Source organism: Thermobia domestica, chromosome 11, assembly GCF_964235325.1.
Source record: "Thermobia domestica chromosome 11, izTheDome1.hap1.1, whole genome shotgun sequence".
NCBI lineage: Eukaryota > Metazoa > Arthropoda > Insecta > Zygentoma > Lepismatidae > Thermobia > Thermobia domestica.
In genome coordinates, this window is record NC_137464.1 from 245,571,084 (window position 1) to 245,594,087 (window position 23,004).

Genomic DNA, 23,004 nt, shown 5'->3' on the forward strand with positions numbered 1-23,004 from the left:
GCCAACCAACCAGGAGAAGGCACAGTGTGTCCTGTGGTACCATGAGACACGATCACCAACCACGGTGCAGAGACAGTTCCAGACAACATTTGGGAGGACTCCACCTAATGTCAAGAGCATTAAAGCCTGGTATGAAAAGTTCAAGAACACAGGGTCGGTTGCTGACCTTCCGAGGTCTGGTCGACCAAGAACCTCAGCAGACACGGTGGAGGCTGTGCGGCAGTCTTTTCTAAGAAGTCCTAAGAAATCGGTGCGCAGGGCCTCATGTGAATTACAGATGCCAAAAAGCTCTATCCATGACATTTTACACAAACGTTTATTGTTTCGTGCTTACAAAGTGCAACTCGTTCAGGCCTTGTTGCCCGACGACGGTACACGTCGATATGACTTTGCGGTCGAGATGCTATCACGTATTGAGGACGATAATGGTTATCTCAGACGAATTGCCTTTTCCGACGAAGCGACATTCTTTGTCAGTGGAGTAGTGAATCGCCATAATGTACGCATTTGGGGTTCAGAACCCCCCAGGGAGGTCAGGGAGTTCACCAGAGGCAGTCCAAAGGTGAATGTTTGGTGCGCGTTATTGCACGATCGAATTATTGGGCCATTCTTCTTCGCTGAGGATACCATCACATCTGCAGTGTACGTGGATATGTTGCAGCTGTATGCTGTTCCTCAGCTGCTTCAGTATCGCCCCGATGTCGTTTTTCAGCAAGACGGTGCACCACCTCATTGGGGTTTGGACGTCCGTGCCTATCTCGATAGGACATTTCCTGGGCGATGGATTGGTCGTGATGGACCAACAGCTTGGCCTCCACGCTCTCCTGACATAACCCCATTAGACTTCTTTTTATGGGGTTATGTCAAGGATGAGGTCTACCGAACACGTGTACCAGATCTTGAAACCCTGCAGCAACGAATAACCACAGTCGTTGCATCGATCCCTCCAGTGATGTTGGCTAATGTGTGGATGGAAATTGAATATCACCTAGATGTGCTACGTGCTACCAAGGGTGCTCATGTGGAAGTGTACTGATGTGACCAAAACTTTTATAGTTTGTAAACAATTCAACACCAGTTTCATATTTCTATCTTATTTCTAGCCTGAGTTATCAATTTCTGTAATCAGGAAAGGACTTCTCGGACACCCTGTATTAATAACATGACTCTAATGAGAGCGGATACATTAGTTACAAATTAATAGTTAGTTCATAAGTATAGATTGTCGTTTTACAATTATACAATTATTTTTAAATATTTATGTTCTAATTTATTTTCAGGTTTAATATTCTTAATTGCAGATGTAACCAGTTATTGTTTTATCGTCTAGAAAACGAGGTCATACATTATTGAACTGGAAGACTTGCGTCATTTGCCAAAGTGAAATATGTAATGGTCTTAGCAAGCTTTGGGAACAAGGTGTCCTGAAACTGAAAGAAGCTGTAAAGGATGTATGAAGTACCATGACCAGAAAAATGTAGATATTTTGGATAGACTTGAAGAAATTGACTTAGAAGCAGAGTAGAATAACACAGATTATATATTACAACCGTCGCTGCTATTCTGACATAACCAACAAAACTAATATCAAGAGATTACAAAGTAAGATCGAAAAACATCACAAAGCACCACTAACACCTACCACAAAGCAGTCCCGCAGCTAGTTACCGTTGCTATGTTCAACCGTTTATCAAATACCTTTGTGTGTTCTGCAAAGTGACAAGAGAAACCATCAAAAAGTGTTATGACTAAACCCATGTCAGATAGAATACTAGAAATATCAAGAAGAGATGAAACTCTTAATTGTCGATTATCAAGAATGTTTCATTTGATTACAGGTGACGCTAGATACCACCTTCCACGCTATGTGAAGAAAAACAGACAGTACCAAAGTATTGATACGTTAAATAATTCACAGAAAACTTGTCTTTCCAAGATCGTCAATTCTCTTCGTGCAGGAATCGCTAGAGGGCAATTATACGATTTGTTGAATGTGTGGAAATACTATGAGGCTCTGATAGCAAAAGAAAGTATTACAGTAGAGATGTGTTAAAAAAAAAAAAAAGCCACTTCAAAGAAAAATTGCTGAAACTTATGCCCTGTGAGACTGACTTTGTCTCTCATCTTGATCCGCATTAATCACAACTCATCTTGTCACCAAGAGATGGAAAATCTGCAATGCAGAATCTCAGACATTGGTTACCCGTGAAGAAACTACAGCTGAAGAGGACATAAGACTAGCACATATGACCAACTGCGAATCAGAAACCGTGCTCACTTCATATCGTTGTGCAAAAAAAAGATCAGAATAGATGTAAAAAAGCATATCGTAATTGCATATCGGAATAGATGTAAAAGCAATCACTAACATATCGTAATTGTGCCCATGTTAGTGAGGATCTAGCCAAGAAAGTGACTCCTGAAAGTCTATATATATGTTTGTTTATACTATTCTTACAGATGATGCATGGGATGAAGATACTACAAACACCAAAGATAATATAAGTGTACTCAACCTGGGTCAGGACATAATTTATGCTATTTCTAAAGGTTATACCGTATATTAACTCCAAAATACATTGGCCCTGGTATGGCAGTCCATCAAGCTAATAGATCGAAGTCACTTGCTGATCTAATGCATAAAGCGGGAAATACGATCAGCCACGATGAGGTCCGGAGTATTGACACAACATTAGCACAGAAGGAATGTGAAAACTTTGCTCTGAATGGAAATACAAGAATTCCTTCTGATCTTCAAGCAGGCAATTTTGTACACTTTGCAGCTGATAATACTGACATTATTGAAGAGACTCTTGATAGTGCGGGAACTTTCCATGCAACGCAGATGGTAGTATATCGTATATATCGTATATATGGTAGTATATAGTATATCAAGTTAAGTCTTTAGTTGTTGCAGAAAATGAACAACATATGAAACTTAAGGTAGTTATGAATAAAACTTCCCAAATTCCTGAACTTGCTTCCTAACCAGGTAATAGAAGCATCTTATAGGGGGCAAATCCGACCTATTCCTGTATATTCATCTGGAGTACTAAAGTCAGATGGGTTAATACATAATGAAAGTGCGGAAGCTGGTAACGCACTTGCACAAGATATTGCCTGAGTACTTTGCAGAATGAGTAATTGAAACGCTCAGGAGATTCCTTTGTGGACAGATTTCAATGCTTTGTCTTCTATATCGGCCAAAAATAGTTTAACAACTGTTGGATGTATGCCAATTATCAATGCTGCTGCTCATGAAGAAAATACTTACTCTGTGGACTGTAATCCAACATCGCCTCAAAATATCAAACAAACTCAACCCTGGACATCCAACAGTTTTAACATTTGACGAAAATCTTTACTGCAAAGCAAGATCATTAGCATGGGTAAATGGTGATGCCTTCAGAAACCTTGTGATCAAACTTGGGAGATTTCACATATCTCTGAACGTCATGTGTCTTATTGGAGAGCACATGGCAGATTCAGTTCTTACTGAAGTCTGGTACCAAAGTGGCGTGTTTGGAGCAAAGGTAGCTACACAGATCTTAGCTGGAAAATCATACAATCGTTCTATCCATGCCTACAAATTATCTTATGAAGCATTCATTGAAAAGAATTTTATGGCTACATGTTATGGAATGGGCAACCAATGACGGAATACAAATATCATTAGATGAAAAGAATAAGCAGTTGATAATGTTTCTTTTACTTAAAAAAATACCTTATATTAATGCAGCATGTAGCTATACAACTGACTATAAAAGTCAGTACTCAAGTAACGTAATTGATTATGATGATTCTGATATGTAATTTTTCATGGCATTAACCAAATGAAACTATTCTTGTGCATTTTATTTTTTCATGTTATTGTCTTATTAAAACCGGTATTATTTCATATCATATGTAATTAGTTGTTATTTATTTGCATCATTTAAAGCTTTTACAAAATATTATAGATGCTGGTGTTGTATTTATTTTGCATTTATTCGCTTCCGTTTCCAAGAAAGAATCAATGGCCAACATTTTGGTTTTGTCACCCACAATATCTTGTTACACATGCTGTTTGCTTCATTTCAAACATAATTGAATTTTGCATCCTTTTAAGCATATTTTTTGAAATTAAACTTGACTAGATTAGTAAGTAAAAATACGATGACCATTTTGAAAATTCTTGGCCGCCATGTTGAAAATATATTTTATGCGTCCTGGTACCACATTTTAAATAATTGTGGTACCAGGCTGTGTGTCCTAACTTATACAGCCTCATATCATTCAAGTATATATTAAATATGCATATATTGAGCGCCTTTCATGTATATTTACAGATAAAGTAGTGTATTTCTGACAACTGCCATCACTTTATAAAATGGCGGCTCCTGGCGTAATCTTAGAAATTCAAGAATGCCAACAAGCCGTTTCATGTTCCCTAGGAACTCATAAATCAAAATTTATCAGTTGGCACTCGGTAATATGTTGTACCCCCTGAGCCCCCCGTTACTCGATTTCGCCACTAGACTAAGAAGTAATATTATGATGTGCATCGGAGATAATTTTGAAATTGAGTTCAACAATTTATTGGGAAAGAAATGTATATTTCCACGGGATAGCTGTTAGCTCTTTTCGGGCGGTTTTGTCATAAACAACTTAGGCGATTTTCTTGATATTTCGTAAATATTGCATTAACAACTCACAATATGGCATAATTCATTAATTATGGTAAGATCCACGACGGTTGGTTTACTCTTGGGGTTAAATTCTTTTCTGACGATTTTCTCAGAAACGATTCAATCGGTAAATAAATGCTTCATTAATAACTTACAATATGCGTAATTAATTAATCACGTCAAAATCCGGAGGCCACGGCAGCTCAGCGGTAGAGCACTTACTTTTGGTTCCAGATTCAATCCCAGCTCGCTCGGTGAACAAACACCATGTGCGTGGGTTTTTCCTGAGTTCTCCCGTTTCCTCCCACTTTTTTCATTTCAGCCTTTCCTTTATCACCACTGTCTTTCTTAGCTTCACAGCATAATCATGAGGCGTTAGACTGAGAAACAAGAAAAATAAAAACGTCAAAATCCGTAAAAGGTAATTTATGAATTCTTCTTTGCCAATTTCCTTAGAAACAACTCAAGCCATTTTGTTCATATTTCATAAATACATAATCTTTAATAGCTCTAGAAAACGCTATAATTTATTTATCATGAAAAATCCGAAAAGGGTAATTTATTGTTCGAGGCGATTTTCCTTCGGACATAAATCTCAAGAAACTAACTAACTAACTAACTAACTAACTAACTCTATGGCCTACGGAACCCGGAGGTTCAGTGCCGCGTTCACAAAAGCTCTCCACTGACTTCTATCCTTAGCTAATTGCATCCATTTTCTACTTTGTATTCCTATCTCTGCGAGATCCATCTTAATATTATCCTCCCATCTGCGCCTAGGTCTTCCTAATGGTCGTTTTCCTATGGGTCTTCCAGTCAAGACTTTGAAAGCGTTTCTACTTTCATCCATTCTAGCTACATGACCCGCCCACCTAAGCCTCCTGGACTTGACGACCCAAACAATGTTGGGTAAACCGTATAAACTATGTAGTTCCTCGTTATGAAGTTTCCGCCATTCCCCATTCTCGTTCCTCTTGGGTCCGAATATTCTTCTCAGGATCCTGTTCTCAAATACTTTCAGTCTATGTTCTTCCCTGAGAGTAAGTGACCATGTTTCGCAACCATACAGAACAACAGGCATGATTATCGTTTTATATATTTTAAGCTTCAAATTCTTCGACAGAATTCGCGACGACAAGAGATTTTGAACCGAATAGTAACACGAATTCCCTGCTTTTAGTCGACACTTAACTTCTTCGTGAATATGATTTTCGTCTGTTAATATTGATCCTAGATATTTGAAAGTATCCACTTTATCAAAAGTATTATTTAATATTTTAACGCCTCCACAATTTGCCGTATTACGGTCCCGACGCACTTCCATGTATTTAGTTTTCTCTGCATTTACTTCTAAACCCATGTCCCTGCAAGCATTTAATAAGATCTCAAGAAACGCCTATTATAATTTTGTTCGTGTTACCATAACTGCAGAATGAGATAATTCAATTTAGAAATGGGACCGTCTAAATTTAGTACGGTGGCTTGTACCTTTCATTTGCATCACAATAGTATCAGAAACTGCTCTAGTTTTTGTTTCGAAATAAGTATTTACTTGGCATAACTCCTTCGATGGAATACAGTAATCTGATATCGTCATCGGTAATACATCGCCTAGCCCTAAAGCAGAACAACAGGAACAGTGTGACAATGTCGCAGAAAGAAATATAATAGTCTGCAGAAAGATTTGCTTACCACTAAACGAAAATTACTGCCTGAAAAAAGATTGTCTACTCTGTAAGTAAAAATTACGGTTGCAAAAAGATTTTGTTCTCCGTAAATAAAACACGATTCAGAACAATTCTACATTTCATGGTCATAATATACCGATAAACTTGAGAAGCGCGAAAGGAAAGAGTAAGCGATACGTACAGTGACCAATACGAGCGCTACAGTTGCCAGTGCTACTGTGCAGGATGGTCCGAAAGTGGGCGTACTTCCTCCCCCCCCCCCTTTAGCTTCAACAGTATAGTGTTAGTTATAATAGAATGTGTCTACACAGTTACCTTAAAGTCTTAAAGAGTCATAAACATCGGTATGATGACCGTCCATGTCGTAACACAGCTGAATTCTGCGCCTCGGGGGTCTTTCATACTGCCCATAACAAATGCACGTTTTTCCCACCCCAACATTGTTGCTTTTCTTGGTGGATTAATAACAAAGCGGTCTGTAAATTTCGCTTTGACACTTTCCATGGTGTCACCTGTGTAACGCCTTTTGTGAAACCAAACCGCAACAACTAATCTTTGTTCAATTCTATATGGACTCTGATCACACATTGTTGATTACTCCAACTTCACTGCAAATAACCGTTACCAAGCAGAAAACAGCAGAAAACAAATAAACATGGAAAGCAATGTTGCCAGACAATGTCAAGCAATGTTATCAAACAAATGTGGGTAAAACCTAAAACCGTCAGAAAACACCGATTAGGGGTACGCCCACTTCCGAACCACGCTGTACATACAGCCGAGTCGAGACCCTATCACATATCTGTCTGATGGCGGGATGCTTGCTGAGCCATTGCGCATTGCTTGGTAACGCTGCACTCGTGGTTAAACGTAATTGTAATACTTGGAAAATGGCTACTTTAGAACGATTTGTGAAAGTTGGGGCTCTCTAATTAGTAATATTATGACTAACCGTGCTGCAGCCAGTGATTTTTCGTTTAAGGAAATTGACACAACTGATACGTCAGCTTACATCCAGATAAATTAATTCCCTGCTGGTTATAAGGGAAACAGGAAATTTTTTGATAATGGCTTTATGCCAGAAATAAGATAGTCAGTACCACAGCCATTTCAAGTCTATTTCTGGAGACAAATTAATGTCTAATGAGATGATATTCAAAGTTGTAAAAAGGATTCATGGAGACTTAAATGATTCATCGGCATGTTTTGACATGTAAAAACTTAAAAATAAGAAAGAAAGAAAGTCCCCGTAATTCTTTTTGAGTAAATATATGTGAAGATTGCTTGATTGGTTACTTATTCAGTTATACAGCCCTATAAGCTCCCTGTATATTTGTCCATAAATAAAAAGCCTATAAGAAAAAAAGTTTAGAAAAAATAGAATTCAAAACTTTCTTTGCTTTTATGCGCTTGAAAATTTTATATTATAATTTTATTACGCCATTACTAAAATGCTTGCAGAAAGTTTTTAAAATTTTTCATAAATCGTCGCAGAAAGTTGAAAAGCGTTCTGCTTTAGGGTCGCCTAGGTACACTCATGTCCAAAATTATTGTCGCATGTCTATAAATATTTTGTTGTAGGAATATAATTTGATAACGAATTCGTCTGGTATTTCTGATAATGTTAGTATGTGTATAATTGGCAAACATATGTATGTTGCAAATTTCATGTCAAAAGAGCAGTAAATAAGAACAATAAAAGTAAAATAAAACTTTCTTGTGAATTTAGCAACATTTTGTTTTATTCATTCTAATTTTCGTATTTATAATTGTTTCCTATGAAATTCACTACAAATATACATTTCCCGATTATATACGTAGCATCAGTTTTAAAAGTACCCTCCAAATCATTTTCAAATTATATTCTTACAAGAAGACAGTTATAGATATTGGACAATCATTTTGGACATGAGTGTACATCCTTGAAAGATCTTCCTTGGTGAGATTATCCTAGAAAAGCTAAAGAAACGTGACTCATTGGAAAACAATTATAATTAAAGTGTAAACAAAATTCCAGAAAACTTTATGATCTCTTTTTCGGACTTAAGCACTTTCTGCTATTTCCATAGACATTTGTCGCACATAAATATTAGTGAATTTTAGAACTGTAAAGTGCCAGTTTATAATGTATAAGTAGTACTTTATATGAAGTATTTTGAAAGAATGTAATGGCTTTCCACAAAAGTATCAGACCAAGTTCTGTTACCAGAATTTACTAGTCACTTTTCATCACAAATCTTTCCTCGTGATCAGAATGTGTTAAAAAAAAAGCTAAGTTAATGATCTTTTTGTAGTAAATTTAAAATGTTTTGATTGAGACAATCTCAAATTTACACTAAATGACAGATAAATTTTTAATAAACCATGAAAATAGCTCCTATAGTAATCAAAAGTAAATCTTATTGATTAAACTGATTTCCTCTCTCACCCTTTGAATGCTCTTTTAAAAGTTACGAATATCTTCTCAACTTTAATACAGCTAATGTCTTCTTTTCATAATTGTGCTGAAACGATCTCAGTGTGAAGCGTATGAGATAGTGCAACTAAAGAGGGTAAACCGTGAAAGTGGGAAGTAGAAAAAGAACTTCAATGTATAGGCATAATACATTTACTGATTGTTGTGTCAAGTATCCACAGAGTTTGCTCGGTATCTGTCACGTTTTATACATATATTTCTATTTCCATTATCCACATGAAGCAGTTTAGCCAAAGGAACCTCAAGGCTTAAATACGAAATCATTTTAAAACATTCGAGTTGAGTTGAATTGATTTTGAGTTTAACGTCCCTTTCAGTAGCGAGGCTATATCAGACGGGACCCACTGATTAACGTGGAATCCGTACCACATGAGCTCCCGCCGGGAATCGAAGCCGGGTCTCCCACGCCAAAGGCGCGTACACTAACCGCTTAGCCACGGAGCTCTTTTAACCCATTCGAAAATGTATAAATTTTATACGTAATTTGCATGTCTAAAGCCTAAGACGGATTTTAAAATTTATATTTATAACTCTTAGCAGCAACCTCGTCGATTGCGACGCTGCTTGCATACCTACATTCTAGAAAAGGATTGTTAAAACATAAATATAATTACACGTCTATTGTTAAACGTATGTTGCAAAGAAATTTCGTGTCATATCTGCAGCATTTGTTTAAACCTCATTTTACGAATTACTATGTAGGCGCATGAGAGGAAGATTCAAATTAACAAAAAAATTGATTATTTACCAATATATCCTTCCTTGGAAAAATTCAACACTCTCCACACGTTTCGGAACAACAAGCTAGTTCTGTCTTCAGTGGTAAGCTAACGAAGATAGAAACGGATGAGAGAAAAAAAGGTATAGAAAAAGGAATACATACCACAGAATGAATAAATAATTATAACGTAAAGGATGCTAAAATATCATGCCTACGGATTCAACAAAAATTCAACGTATTCTTGCAAAACAAATCATATCTGGTTCTAGTATCCCCTCGAAAAGTTTTGAAAAGCATCTCACCAGATTTACAAGTTATTTTGTTGATCTACTAAATAAGTCAGATATTTATCGTGCTTAATGCGAATGTGACTCCTCATATATAGGTCAAACGAAACGCAATATTATCACCCGAATTAAAAAACATATTAGATAATCAAAAAAGTCACAAGAAGAGGGTATGTTGGGATTGGCGCTTCATTTAAAACAACATACACATAATATAAAGCAGGTTAGTGTGATAGGTTCAGCAAAAAACAAAGAAACAACGGGAGATTAAAGAATCATTCTTTATTCATAAATATAAATCGGCTTTAAATCTGGATTTTGGCAACATTCATAGAATCTGGTTACCTACCTTTGATGTACAGAGTGGCCCAAAAGTAGATATACTGTACCGTACTGATCAGCTCATTGCATTTTATATCATTTCTTATTGTTATCCATCAGGTAGTGTGTTTCATTATTATTTGTTCTTAATGTGTTTTAACTTATAGCTTAAGCTCGGAACAGCCGAAGCAAGTAAACCCGTAAACTAGAATGTTATACTTGACCAATGCAGGGATATATACCTACTTTTGGGCCACCCTGTATATTTTGGATCTGGCAATGGTGAGGTAACACAGACATCACGCTTCCTTCAACTCAGCTCATTATTTCGCACTGTGCTCTGCTCGTGGTATTTTAGCATCCTTTACGTTATATTTGTTCATTTCGTGGTATGTATTCTTTTTTCTACACCTTTTTTCCCTCATCCGTTTTTACAGTATTCTTGTTATCTTACCACTGTAGCCGGAGCTAGCTTGTTGTTCCAAAACGTGTGGAGAGTGTTGAATTTCCCCACGGGAGGATTTATTGATAACCAATATATAAGTATATACTGTATTAGCTGAACCTGCGCTCTCTACACAGCGCATCATTCGCATATGAGCATAAATCTCCTTCTCAGTCCTCACAACATCTGTATGTGTACCTTTACAGACACAAGTGAAAGACGTATTGATTAAAAAAAGCCAAGGGGTATCATTAAGGGGAGACTTTTTTCGATTATTTTTGCTCAATATCTCGCACCGTTTGCAAGATTTGAGCCTACTTCCGGTTGGAGTTTCTAATTCATGTATAACCAGTGTTTTGTTTCTTCTAATATGCAGTTTGTAATAATCAAATACATTACATACACAATTAATTATAATGTCAGTTATATATGGTGTTCATTGGGCAAAACACTCCAAAAATAAAGGTTCATCTTAGACTGGAGAAATGGTTACGGTCGAAGAAACATCTTAAAAACCTTGTGGGGAGGTATGGAAAATTGACCTATTAACCTTCTCCTCCTACAACATGAAGTGAAACCGATATTTTCTCCGAAATCCGGTGTTGCCAAGAAATTCAAGCTAGCTGACAATTTTCGACCAGAGGGGTGAGTGCGTATTCCTCTCTGTCACTTGAGAAAGGTTTTGGCGAAAAAGAAAAAAAAAAAGTAGCGTGGAAACTCCGAATGGTTTGTGTTGTTTTGTTATTTGACACTTTGAGCGGAAAAATCTTCCTTCTTCCTTTGGAGAGGAACAAAATTTGAACTAGACGGCAGCTCTCGGCAAAAATAGGGGGTGAGCAAAAGCTGATCTTCTCCGTCATATGAATATGGAATGGAATGTCTCAAATGTTTTGGCGAAGAAAAAAGTAGTCTGGAAACTCCGAGTGCTTGATGTTGCTGTTATTTGACACTTTCAACCTGCTTTCAACAGAATATTTCTTTTTCCATTGAGAAGGAATGATCTATATATGCAGGCAAATTGGTCAGTGTTTGTTTATTTCCCCCTTCTCTATATAGCAAGAAAGAACCCAATGTGTAAGCCATTAATCACAGTGTAATGGGGACCAAAGCTATGGCAACGTCGTTGAACGTAAGTTAAGTTACAATGTTACTAGTAAGAGAATATGATTGTTCGGACAGTTCCGATTACCACCCCCTAAGGTTTTTAAGATCCTGCCAGTTCTCATTCCTTCCTTTTCCATTATTATTTTGTCATGAAAAAAACTCCTGAGACATATACAACCCCTATATACAACAATGTGGTGTTGGAATGTATAACGCGTAGGATGTGATGCTTGAGTTTTTTTTTTTTTTTTAATTTCAACACTTCCAATGTACCCGTAAAAATGTAATAAAGAAATAGTGGTCATGTTTTTTAAATATTCAATTAGAACTGGAAAATCTACATGAAATTTGCAATCGATCAGTGAAAACGTCATCTTTCTAGAGCCTGTAGTTTCCGAGATCTCATTGTCGAAAGGATTGACCACACACATATAAACGTCCACAGCATATAGTTTAAAAGAACTCGGAAGATGCCAGCACAATTCATGTGCATTGTTTTTAGAGAAGGCTTATTAAAATACAAAGGCTTTGAACAATAATTTTAAAACCTAAACTTTATGAAAATGATGTATTTAACTAATTTATTTAAAGTACACATACTCAAAATGTTATGTTTGTCTCTGTTAAATGTGAAATCTCACACAACCGTAAATGAAAGATTTGAAAGCCAAAGTTATAGGTTGGAGCTCAGTCGCTTTTAATTGTTATTGTATCATTTTAATAGATAGATAAGTAACCAATTTTTTGTTAACTCATTTTGCGAAATTAAAAAAAATAAAAAATCCCGAAACCTAGAAGAGAACGAAATATTTTTTTCAAGTATTAGATCTTGTAGGGAACACCGTAACTTAATGGTTAGAGCGTTAGACTCATGTTCGGGTAGTCCCGGGTTCGATTCCCGGCCGCTGCTTCCCAATTTTTCGATGTCCACCCAGCGTCGTGAGGCTAACTGGGGAGTTACGTACAAAACAAGACGTGACGCCTACTAGGTCTACAAAGCTCCTGATTCGCCTGTTAGGAACAGGACGTCGCAGCGCGTTGACCATCTGGTCACTGCTAGGCTGCACGTAGTTCCACTCGTTGCCAGCGGATGGCGCTGGAGCAGGCTTAGGCTCACAAATAGGCTGTTACGTCAAGGGGTTTGGTTTGGTTTTATTAGATCTAGTACAAAATAACTAGGATTAGAGATCATTCCTTTAAATTTCGGAAACGAGCAGTCATAGAGCACACATATGCTACGGAATGTAAGAAATACTGAAGGCGTGAGATAACCTTGAATCCGGCTGAAAATCACCATGTCTTTGCGAGCTCCTCTCATCTTCCCTTTATGCTCCTGCACTTTTGTAGAAAGTATTTCTAGGCATCTCGGAAAGTCAATTTTCATGTAACTTGTTCATGAGGTTGGTCTCGTCTTATTAAACCCAATTTTTCAAAGTATGAGGAAAAATATGCCCTAATTTGTATTTTGCAACTCATTACGAACTACAATGTATAAACTAAAACACATTTGTTTCTTTTCTTTCATGTGGTAGTGATACAAATAACACTACATAAGTAGCCGCGGCTACTTTATATGATAATCTTAGTACTATTATCTTCTGATAAGTATTTGTTTTCTATGCCAATTTCGGGGTTCTTTGTTCCAGTTATATATACTGTATTATGTGTGTCAGTCAAAAGTGTCATTTTTACAACAAAAAGACTGTGAAACATGTATAATTATTTTGTCTTTTCTCTCTTTATAGTGGCAGAAAAACAGTCAGAAATTCTTCGATTCAGGGAACCAGATCCTGGAGGTTCTGAAGAAAACAGTAGTACTTGACGAACAAGAAGCTGGTCCCACTGTTCCTGGCCCAGAATGTTGGGAAAAATGTTTCCAGCAATTATCTGGTAGTTTCGAACCGAAATTTGGTGGCTTTGGTCAAGCTCCGAAGTTTCCTCAACCAGTCAATTTCAACTTTCTGTTTCATATCTATGGGAAAGAACCGAATACTGAGAGGGGTAAAAAGGCATTGGATATTTGCACGTATACACTGAAGATGATGGCCAAAGGAGGAATTCATGATCATGTAGCTCAGGTTTGTCTCTCATTGAATTGTTCTCTTTTATTCTAATCGTTTCTTAAATGTGTGTCAACTGTACTCAGTCTAAAGCAAAATTAAATATACATTACACCCTCTTTAATCCGGCTCTCAATAATAATCTGAACCTCAAAACTTCTATTTATTTATTTATAATTAATACTCCACACAGTCTCTCTTGAACGATAGCGAATTTTTGAGATTTGCTTTTTGCAGTAGATGGCTTGTATTATTATCTCTGGTGGCTTCGTTAATGGAGTCAATGCGTTAACGTTTCAAAGGTAACGGTGACATTAGCGGTAGCCGTTAGTCTACACCAGGGTTTCTCAACCTGCGGTTCACGAAGATAGCGGAAGAGATATAACTAGAATCTAATACCGGAAAATATTCTAAATATTATTTAGAATTTTGTTCTGATAGGCATATTTTTATTTTTACACATACTGGTAAGAACAACAAATACAATAGGTCAGCATCACTACAATCAAAGGGATTGCTTTCGTTTAAGATCCTTTGTTGTTCTTTGCAGAATTGTACATGTATGTGTGTGAGCGAATAGTCTTCCTTGCAGCAAGCTGGCTGGCTACAATAAAGGTTGATTTTTGGTGTGGGATTTTATTTGTTTCCTAAATTTTAGATTTAAACAAGTATTTTTAAGTTTTTGGTGACACTGAACACATACACAACAACGTATCAAATTCACAACAATATGAGGTAACTCAAAGTGGCGGTTTTTCGAAAATTAAAATACTCAATAACTTTCTTAACAACTGTCTACGTTTTTTTAAAAATCAAAATTAGAAATCACTTTATTTTTTTTTATCATATGACCAAAATTAAGGGAGTTATGAAATTGTAAAATTTTCAAACGACCCCCATTTTGAAACAGTGTGACGGATCATATGAATAAACTGACCAAAGGGTCTTTCCTAGTAAGATAGTGAAATCGGCCCTTGATCCAAATTGGGTCGCAAAATTGACCCAAAAGGTAACCCTTGACCTAAAACTACCTCAAAAAAATTTTTGACCCCTACCCCCTTCCCTTACCAAATTATCGTATCATAATGCTGTAAATGGAATATTTTTAAATTTTGATGGGGGCGGTCGAAAAATTTTGAAAGTTTCACAGATTGTAGATACTATCTAGATGTAAATGTGCAGTTTTTTTCGAAACCATCAACGCGTATTTTCTTTATTTTTTTGTGTGTTGAAAATTTCAAAAAATTGTAGAAAAAAAATTGGGGGGGGGGACACGTCGCTGAATTTTTGGTTAAAAAAATTGTTATACCCTTAGGTACAACATATATTTTTTTCGGGGCCTAAAAGTGATGGCAACGTTGTCAAAAAGAAATAAAACTGAAAACAGACGTGTTTTTCCCGTAGTTTTCTCACTGAGGGCCCCTTCAAATAATCCTTTGCCAGAGTTCACAATTCTCCTTTCTCTTGCGCCCTTCCGATTCTGTCGTTCTTTGGCTGCTTCGATTGTGTCCGTTTCGAAATAGAAACACCGAATATATCTCCGTAACAGTGCTTCCACTGTAACCGACTCTTGCACAATGCTAATGTAAAAATTGTTCAGCAGTTGCGGTCAATAGTATTATTAAACTAAGTGCTGAGTTTCTGCTGTAGAAAGAGTGGAAGTCCTAGTTCAGAGCAGGGGCGGATCCAGGGAGGGAGCGATCGGGGCGATTGCCCCCCCCCCCCCCAGAAGAGGAAACTTTTCTTATTTTATATATAAACAAAACCCATCCCAGAGTTTGGAACTCTTAAAAGTAGCTCTAAGTGGTAGTATTACAACCCACCGCCCCCCCCAGAAGTCCGTCCTGGATCCGCCCTTGGTTCAGAGTATGGTTATATATTAAGTAATTATGTACGTTTTTTTAAAGAGCAAAATAATATAGCTTAAAATACAAACCAACTGCGCTCTGTAGCATTTAATTGTGTTGCAAGATATGATTTGCTGTAGGTATTACGGCGGACAACAGCAGTTGTGTGTCCTTTTAGCTTAGGCTGTATCTCAAAAATCCCCTAACAAAGGGTAACTCTGTTATTAGTAGAGTTCCAATAAAATGTAAGAGGGAAAACCGTCTCCAAATATAATGTTTTCAATCTAAAGTGAAGGATTTTTTTAAAAATCGGACAAGCCGTTTGGGATGTACACTTTTTATGCGCCCAATTTTAAGTGAAAATGCAACGTTACTATTTACCTGGAGGTGAGGGAGGGAAAGACGGGACGGGAGGTGGGCAAATTTTATAAGAGTATGATGAATGGAGACATGTTTGAAATGGGGGTGGCCATCAACGCGTTAGGACAGTAACTTCATTCACTTACGTTGTTGATCCAGGTAAATGGCAACGTTTCATTTTCATTTAACATTAGGTGCATAAAGAGTATACAGTCCAAACGGCTCGTCCGATTTAAAAAAATCCTTCACTTTATATCTTACGTCTCTTACTTGTTGTAGTTCTGATAATAACAGAGTTCCCTATGTCAGGGGACTTTTGAGACACTCTGTATATGTAGATTTATGGTGAGAAATGCATATAAATACTGCAAGGAAAAGTTGTTGCGATTAGTATCAAATAGTATTCCCCCTACATCAGCAACTTTGCTCTTTATTTAGCTGTTTTACAATCGTATCTAGTGGTGGTGAAAATTGCTCAGCATCATGGAGAAATCGTAAACTAAATTGTTATAATATTCCACAATACGTCTCCTCGCTGTGTTGTTTTCTGTGAGTTTTTTGTTTATGGAAAGCATTTATGGTAATTTTTTTCCTTTGCGACCCATTATTGATCGCTTGCTCACTGGTGACGGAAAGTAGATCCTCTATGACACTCTCAAGCATACCAAGATATCTCAAGGTCCGTGTCAAGGAGCATATTAGAGATTCAAAATTGAATGGTAGTAGTCCTTGCTCACTCGACACCTGAACACACCCATTTTTGATCGCTTGCTCACTGGTGATGGAAAGTAGATCCTCTATGACATTCCTAAGCATACCAAGATATCTCAAGGTCCGTGTCAAGGAGCATATTAGAGATTCAAAAGCGGAAAGCTCAGTGTCAAGTCTATCGAAACATCTAAAAGAAACTGAACACAAGGTAGAAGATTTAGAAATAGTATTTATTTAAGAAAACCAAAATTAAATCTAGACAAGGGTTTGATAGTTAAGTGATGAATGGGAAACAGTAATTACGAAATTCGCACAGCATTGACACAACAACAAAAATATCAACAGGAGCTGGCAACCTTTCAGTAGAGAACAAAAAAGCTCACAAATCGACTCCGCTATATTGAAACTTGCATCACCACCATTTGATGTGATCGTTGAATTTGACATCCTGATGCTTCTACTTTTCTTCTTGCTTCTTCCGTGACCAAGATTCCAAGGGAGGTCGAAAGCTCGGAAGTACAAGTAATATTCAGAAACTACAGAAATCTATAAGTAGAATGGAAGCCTGTAACTTAGTATATAGCTATGCCCAGCACATTTGTACAAGGTAGCATGGTACAGATATATAATTTACAGGCATCTTTTACTGATCAGGGAAGTTTGAAGGCAGTAATTGAAGATCCATTAACACTATTTCTACAGCGTTGTCCGGAACTGGGCGTACCCCTAATTGGTGTTTTCTGACGGTTTTAGGTTTTACCTACATTTGTTTGGTAACATTGTTTGGCATTGTCTGGCAACATTGCTATCCATTTTCATTTGTTTTCTGCTGTTTTCTGCTTGGTAACAGTTATTTGCAGTGAAGTTAGAGTAATCAACAATGTGTGATCAAAGTCCATATAGCATTGAACAAAGATTAGTTGTTGCGGTTTGGCTTCACGAAAGAAGTCCCGATCTGACGACACCAGACAATGCTCTCTGGGGTTTCATAAAGCAACAAGTAAGAACCACTCGATATGACACAACCCAGGAATTACGAGCAGCTGTAAAACATGCCTTCACCCTCGTGACTCTGGAGTATCTCCGCAAAACATCTGCGAGAACTTGGCGCAGAATTCAGCTGTATTACGACATGGATGGTCGACCAATGTTTATGACTCTTGAGACTTCAAGGTAACTGTGTACAGACATTCTACCATAAGTAACACTATACTGTTGAAACTAAAGGGGGGGAGGGACGCCCACTTTCGGACCACCCTGTACAATGATGGAGAAAACTGATTAGAATATGTAGTATTATAAACAGCGTGATGTCTTAAGGAATGCACATTGACAATGACGACAATTAGTCGTTGAAGTATATGTGCCGAATTGTTATATGGATGCTTTGATTATAGATATACCACATTAACTTGAAACCTAGTCTCCCATTCCAAGCGCTGTTATCGGCTGAAAGAATTCCACTCTCGTTGGCGTAGACGGCTGCAAGGCTCTCTCGATTAGCAGCAGCTGAATCCTTATTGGCTCAACGCGTGGGTGTGTCGAGGGTGTGAGTTTTAGTTCACATTTTTGCCACGGCTCAAGACGTTTTGGAAGCACTCATGAGAAATTGGTGGTCAACTTTTTTTCTTTCCTTTCTTTTTACAAATTGCTTTACAGTTGAATTTTCAAGAAGAATTTTCCTATCAATTTTATTATTATTATTATTTTATTCTTTATTTGTATTTATTAGGTTGTCTAAAAAGTATTGAGCCTTTGATTTGAAAATAACATTATGAAACGACATGCCAGTGTGCCAATTAATATTTTTTAATTTTCCTTAAAGAAAACGATTGTACTTTGGGAGAAAGGTAACAAGTACTTTATTCAAAGTATGCGCCATCGCTAGCTATACATTTTGCTCATCTGTCTGTCAAATTGAGGATGCTCTTCCAGAAAAATCGTTCATGTTCTGACGTAATCCAGTCAACAAGCCGTTTTTCGACACCTTCATAATTGTCAAAGTGCTGCTGGGAAAGTGGTGAGATATAGATGAAAACAAGTAGTAGTGTCAAGGGGCCAAGTCTTGTGAATACGGCGAGTGGGACAAGAGTTCCCAACCAAGTGCAGAAATGGTGTGTCTGACGCTTTTGGCTGTGTGTGATGAGGCGTTGTTTTGCTATGTGTATAAGATTTTTCCGTGTCTTGTAGCCCAATCTGTGTGCTTTTCGATCAATACATGTTTCAAATTGATCATTTGCTGATAGTAGCGAGTGGTATTCACTGTTTCATCTGGTTTCAGGAGCACATGGTACACTGCACCCTTCTGATCTCACCAAATGCATAACATTGACTTCCTTCCGATGCTATTCGGTGTCGTGGTCAATGTGACTGGTTGTCCCGGGTCAACCCATGACTTTTTGCGTTTTGGGTTCTCGAAGTAGATCTATTTTCATTTCCAGTCACTATCTGATGTACGAAAGATTTTCTTTTGTCCGAGAAAGCAACACTTCACACACCACTTTTCGCTTTTCCATTTGTCTGTTGTGCTGGCAGCCATTTAACTTTTCTGCCATTTGTTGTTGAAAAATGAAATGAAATATTTGAGTTTTACGTCCCACGGTTATGCCGGTTAGGCTAAAGGAGACGGGAGAACTCCGAGGAAACCCACACACACGGTGTTTGTCCACCACAAAGTTCACTGGCGGGGACTGGGATCGAACCCGCGACCCCAAGCATCAGAGGTGAACGCTCTACCACTGAGCACCGCGGCCCCCCATTTGTTGTTGAGTTTGCAGACCGTCTTCGTCCAACAGTGTTTGCAGTTCGGCATCTTGGAATGTTTTCGGCTAGCCCAGGTGATTTTTGTCTTTCAAGTCGAAATTACTTTTGAATCAACTAAACCAATGTACACATGCTTCTTGCATTAGGACATTGTCACTGTATGTTTCCACACACGCGTTTTACTTTTGGTTGAGCAAGAAAAGCAGTACGTGTCGTATGTGCTCTTTATTTGGTTTGAAACTAGACATGTTAACCACACAAACACATCAATCTAACTCGAACACGGCTGTACATCAACGGCGTTTTGACATTCACTGTCCTAGCAACATACTGACATAACAATTGAGACTGTGAACTAACCTTTGCTTGCAGCGCCATCCAACGAAGAAATTAAGAATTATTAACCGGCACATCTGGTATACACCATTTTGTTCGATGACCTTCCATTTTTCAAGTAATACCATAATCCTGTCGTTATAGAAATTCTGTATTTTCTGGTTATAAATAAATAAATAAATAAATAAAAAGTGGTTTTTACAGACCTCGTTTGAAACTAACTTAACACCATTCAGGGAGTTTTTCAGAGAATAAAACAAATAATAGTTTGACAGTGTCAAGCCCGGGCTATACGGTGGATGCATTAAAACCTCACCCAGCTAAGTTCTTTCAATTTCGTCTGGTCGTTAAAGATGTATGCGGTCCATCGGTGTCAGCGTGGTATACGACACTTTTTTTTTTTTTTTGAGCAGTTCCTGTAATTTCTTTCGAATTACAAGTAGGACCGCGCTAGTTGTCAACAGTATAGGTTCGAGGTTTTCGTTGTACCCAGCAGCAACAGCAACTTATGATGCATGATGTGCTTCCAATTCCACCAAACTCACAGGGGGCCGCGGTGGCTCAGCGGTAGAGCGTTCACCTCTGGTGCTTGGGGTCCCGGGTTCGATCCCAGCCCCCGCCAAGTGAACCTTGTGGTGGACAAATACCGTGTGTGTGGGTTTCCTCGGGGTTCTCTCGTTTCCTCCCACTTTCTTCATTCCACCATTTCATAATTTACTCATCATCACCCTCTCCTTTTGCCTACCCGGCATAACCGTGGGACGTAAAACTCAAAGAGTTGATTTGATTTTGATCCACCAAACTCTCAGCATAATCTTCTTGGGTGTCATTGAGGGCTTTACTACGGCTCGCTTCTACTACGATCCTTTTCGCATATTGTTGTAGTAAGTTATCCACTTTGGTTACTCTTGATCAACCGCTTCAGAAATGGCTTGAGTTCTTACGTTTCAGTAGAAATTTACAGATTAAAATTTAATTAAGTAAATGTTTTTGGATCAAATAATGTAGCACTTAAACGTCGAGTTTTTTTGTAGCCAACTTTCTTCAAATGTGTTTAACACTGTTTGGTGATGGTTGTTTAGACCATTAGCTGCTTACATACCAGTCTTACTCGACTTTTACCAAAATACCATCCTCTTTTGCTGTGATTGGTCACCCAGTGTGAGGAGCATCTTGAACATCGAGATCTCAAGGACGAAAGCAACTGAACCATCTTTCGGGTGTTGTTTTTGATAACGTATCCTACCCATAAATAACACAAATTTTCCTTACTGGCTTGCGCATCATTTTCGCCTTTTTCGAAATAAAATTGTAAAATGTAGCGCTGGTTTCGCTGAAAGTTCATTCATCTTAACTGCTCAGTATCTTACTTCTGATTTCAACAACTCCACTACTTTTTCCCAACTACTAGCTTCAACTATCAGCTGTTAGGTCTCATCGGCTGTGACTCATATACACTAAGATTTGAGATATTAATGCCATCTTGTGCGCTAAAGATCCATTACTTTTTTTAGATGGCTTATTATTATTATTATTATTATTATTATTATTATTATTATTATTATTATTATTATTATTATTATTATTTTACCTTTAGCTACTTCCAGTTCGAGTTATAACAACGAACTTAGAAGTTCGTTGGGGAGGCGCGGTGGCTCAGTGGTAGAGCGTTCACCTCCGGTGCTTGGGGTCCCTGGTTCGATCCGAGCTCGCGCCATGTGGACTTTGTGGTGGACAAACACCGTGCTCGTGGGTTTTCCCTGGGTTCTCCCGTTTCCTCCCACTTTCTTCATTCCACCATTTCATTCATTTCTCATCATCATCGTCTCCTTTAGCCTAACCGGCATAATCGTGAAACTCAAATATTCCATTTCATTTTTTAAAAGTTCGTTCTCTCTCTTTTCAATTTTGAGCCCTCTATTCGATAGAACATCAAAAACTGTCTCAAAGAAGTGATGGAATTTTTCGCTTCACTCATTACCGTTCTTGAGATATTGGCCCCAAAAAGTTCGGATTTCGGGAGATTTAAGCAGCCATATCTTGGGAACCGTAAGTGATAGAGAGATGATATTGGTATTGATCAATACTTAAAAGGATGATGAACAGTTTGGTACCAAATAGTAACCGGTGGCCGCTGGCCAATTGGCCATCGTTTCCCAGATATTGGCCAAAAACGTTCGGATTTCGGGAGGCTTAAGGAGCCATATATCGGGAACCGTAAGTAATAGAGAGACAATATTTTGCGAATTTTTCAATTTTGCTCCCTCCATTTTGAGTACTATAATGTTTAATATCATATTCTTTAAACAGCCCGTTTTACATGTTGATTATGAAATTCACCACTTAAATCTGTTTGTATGTTAAACACAAACAACTTAATAAAAAAAAAATGTTATTGATTGTAGAATATCAGGACCTTTCTTTGTTTTTTTAACGGAATACAATATGCATATCGTGAAAAAATATCAATACAACATAATACGTATTTGTAATTATTATTAATACTTTGCAATATTTTGCATATTTGCTAAATTCATTTGTAATTCTTGTTGTCTTCGTAAAACAATATATCGTAGAACGTTTTAACAGAACTCTTAAACAAAACATGTGAAAAAATATAGTATGCAAGGAAATTATAAATGGATAAGTGTATTACAAGAATTGTTTAATGAATATAATAATAAAGTACATAGAACAATTGGTATAAAGCCTATAGAAATTAATAAGATAAATTAATTCTTGTTGAGTTCGTTCTGCCAATGCTCTTGAAGCATTCTCAACTGGTTCTCTTTCTAGCTTCTTCTTAGCAAGTTAACAAAAGATATATGTACGTATAACTGGAGATTTTTTTTTCTTTCTTCAGGGTTTTGCTCGATATTCAACCGATGATCGCTGGCATGTACCTCATTTTGAGAAGATGCTGTACGACCAAGCGCAATTAGCCGTGGTATACACGTCAGCATATTTAGCAACGAAAGACGAATTGTTTGCTGAAGTAATCAGGGATATCCTGACGTATGTTTCCAGGGATTTAAGTCACGAAGTAAGTATATAAATTGTTTATTTTGTATGCCCATGCTTTGTGTATTTTCAAAATTAATAGAATAATTTTTGTACAAGGAATAATCGAAAAGTAACGCATACTTCCCCCCCCCCCTCCTTTTTGCTGGCTGTAAGTGGCATATTGCAAGTTAGCCTGCAGCTAGTTTAAAGATCAT

The 23,004-nt window shown here is 37.5% G+C and overlaps 1 protein-coding gene across 4 annotated transcripts in view; it reads left to right on the plus strand.

Annotated features, from left to right (window-relative positions):
• Positions 1 to 23,004, plus strand: part of LOC145664880 (spermatogenesis-associated protein 20) — a 336,902-nt gene that overhangs the window by 50,473 nt on the left and 263,425 nt on the right. For all 4 annotated transcript variants that reach the window (XM_081731928.1, XM_081731930.1, XM_081731931.1 and 1 more), the window contains exons 5-6: positions 13,455 to 13,787; positions 22,650 to 22,829. In XM_081731928.1, the coding sequence (XP_081588054.1) occupies positions 13,455 to 13,787; positions 22,650 to 22,829 (513 nt within the window). The remainder of the gene's footprint in view (positions 1 to 13,454; positions 13,788 to 22,649; positions 22,830 to 23,004) is intronic.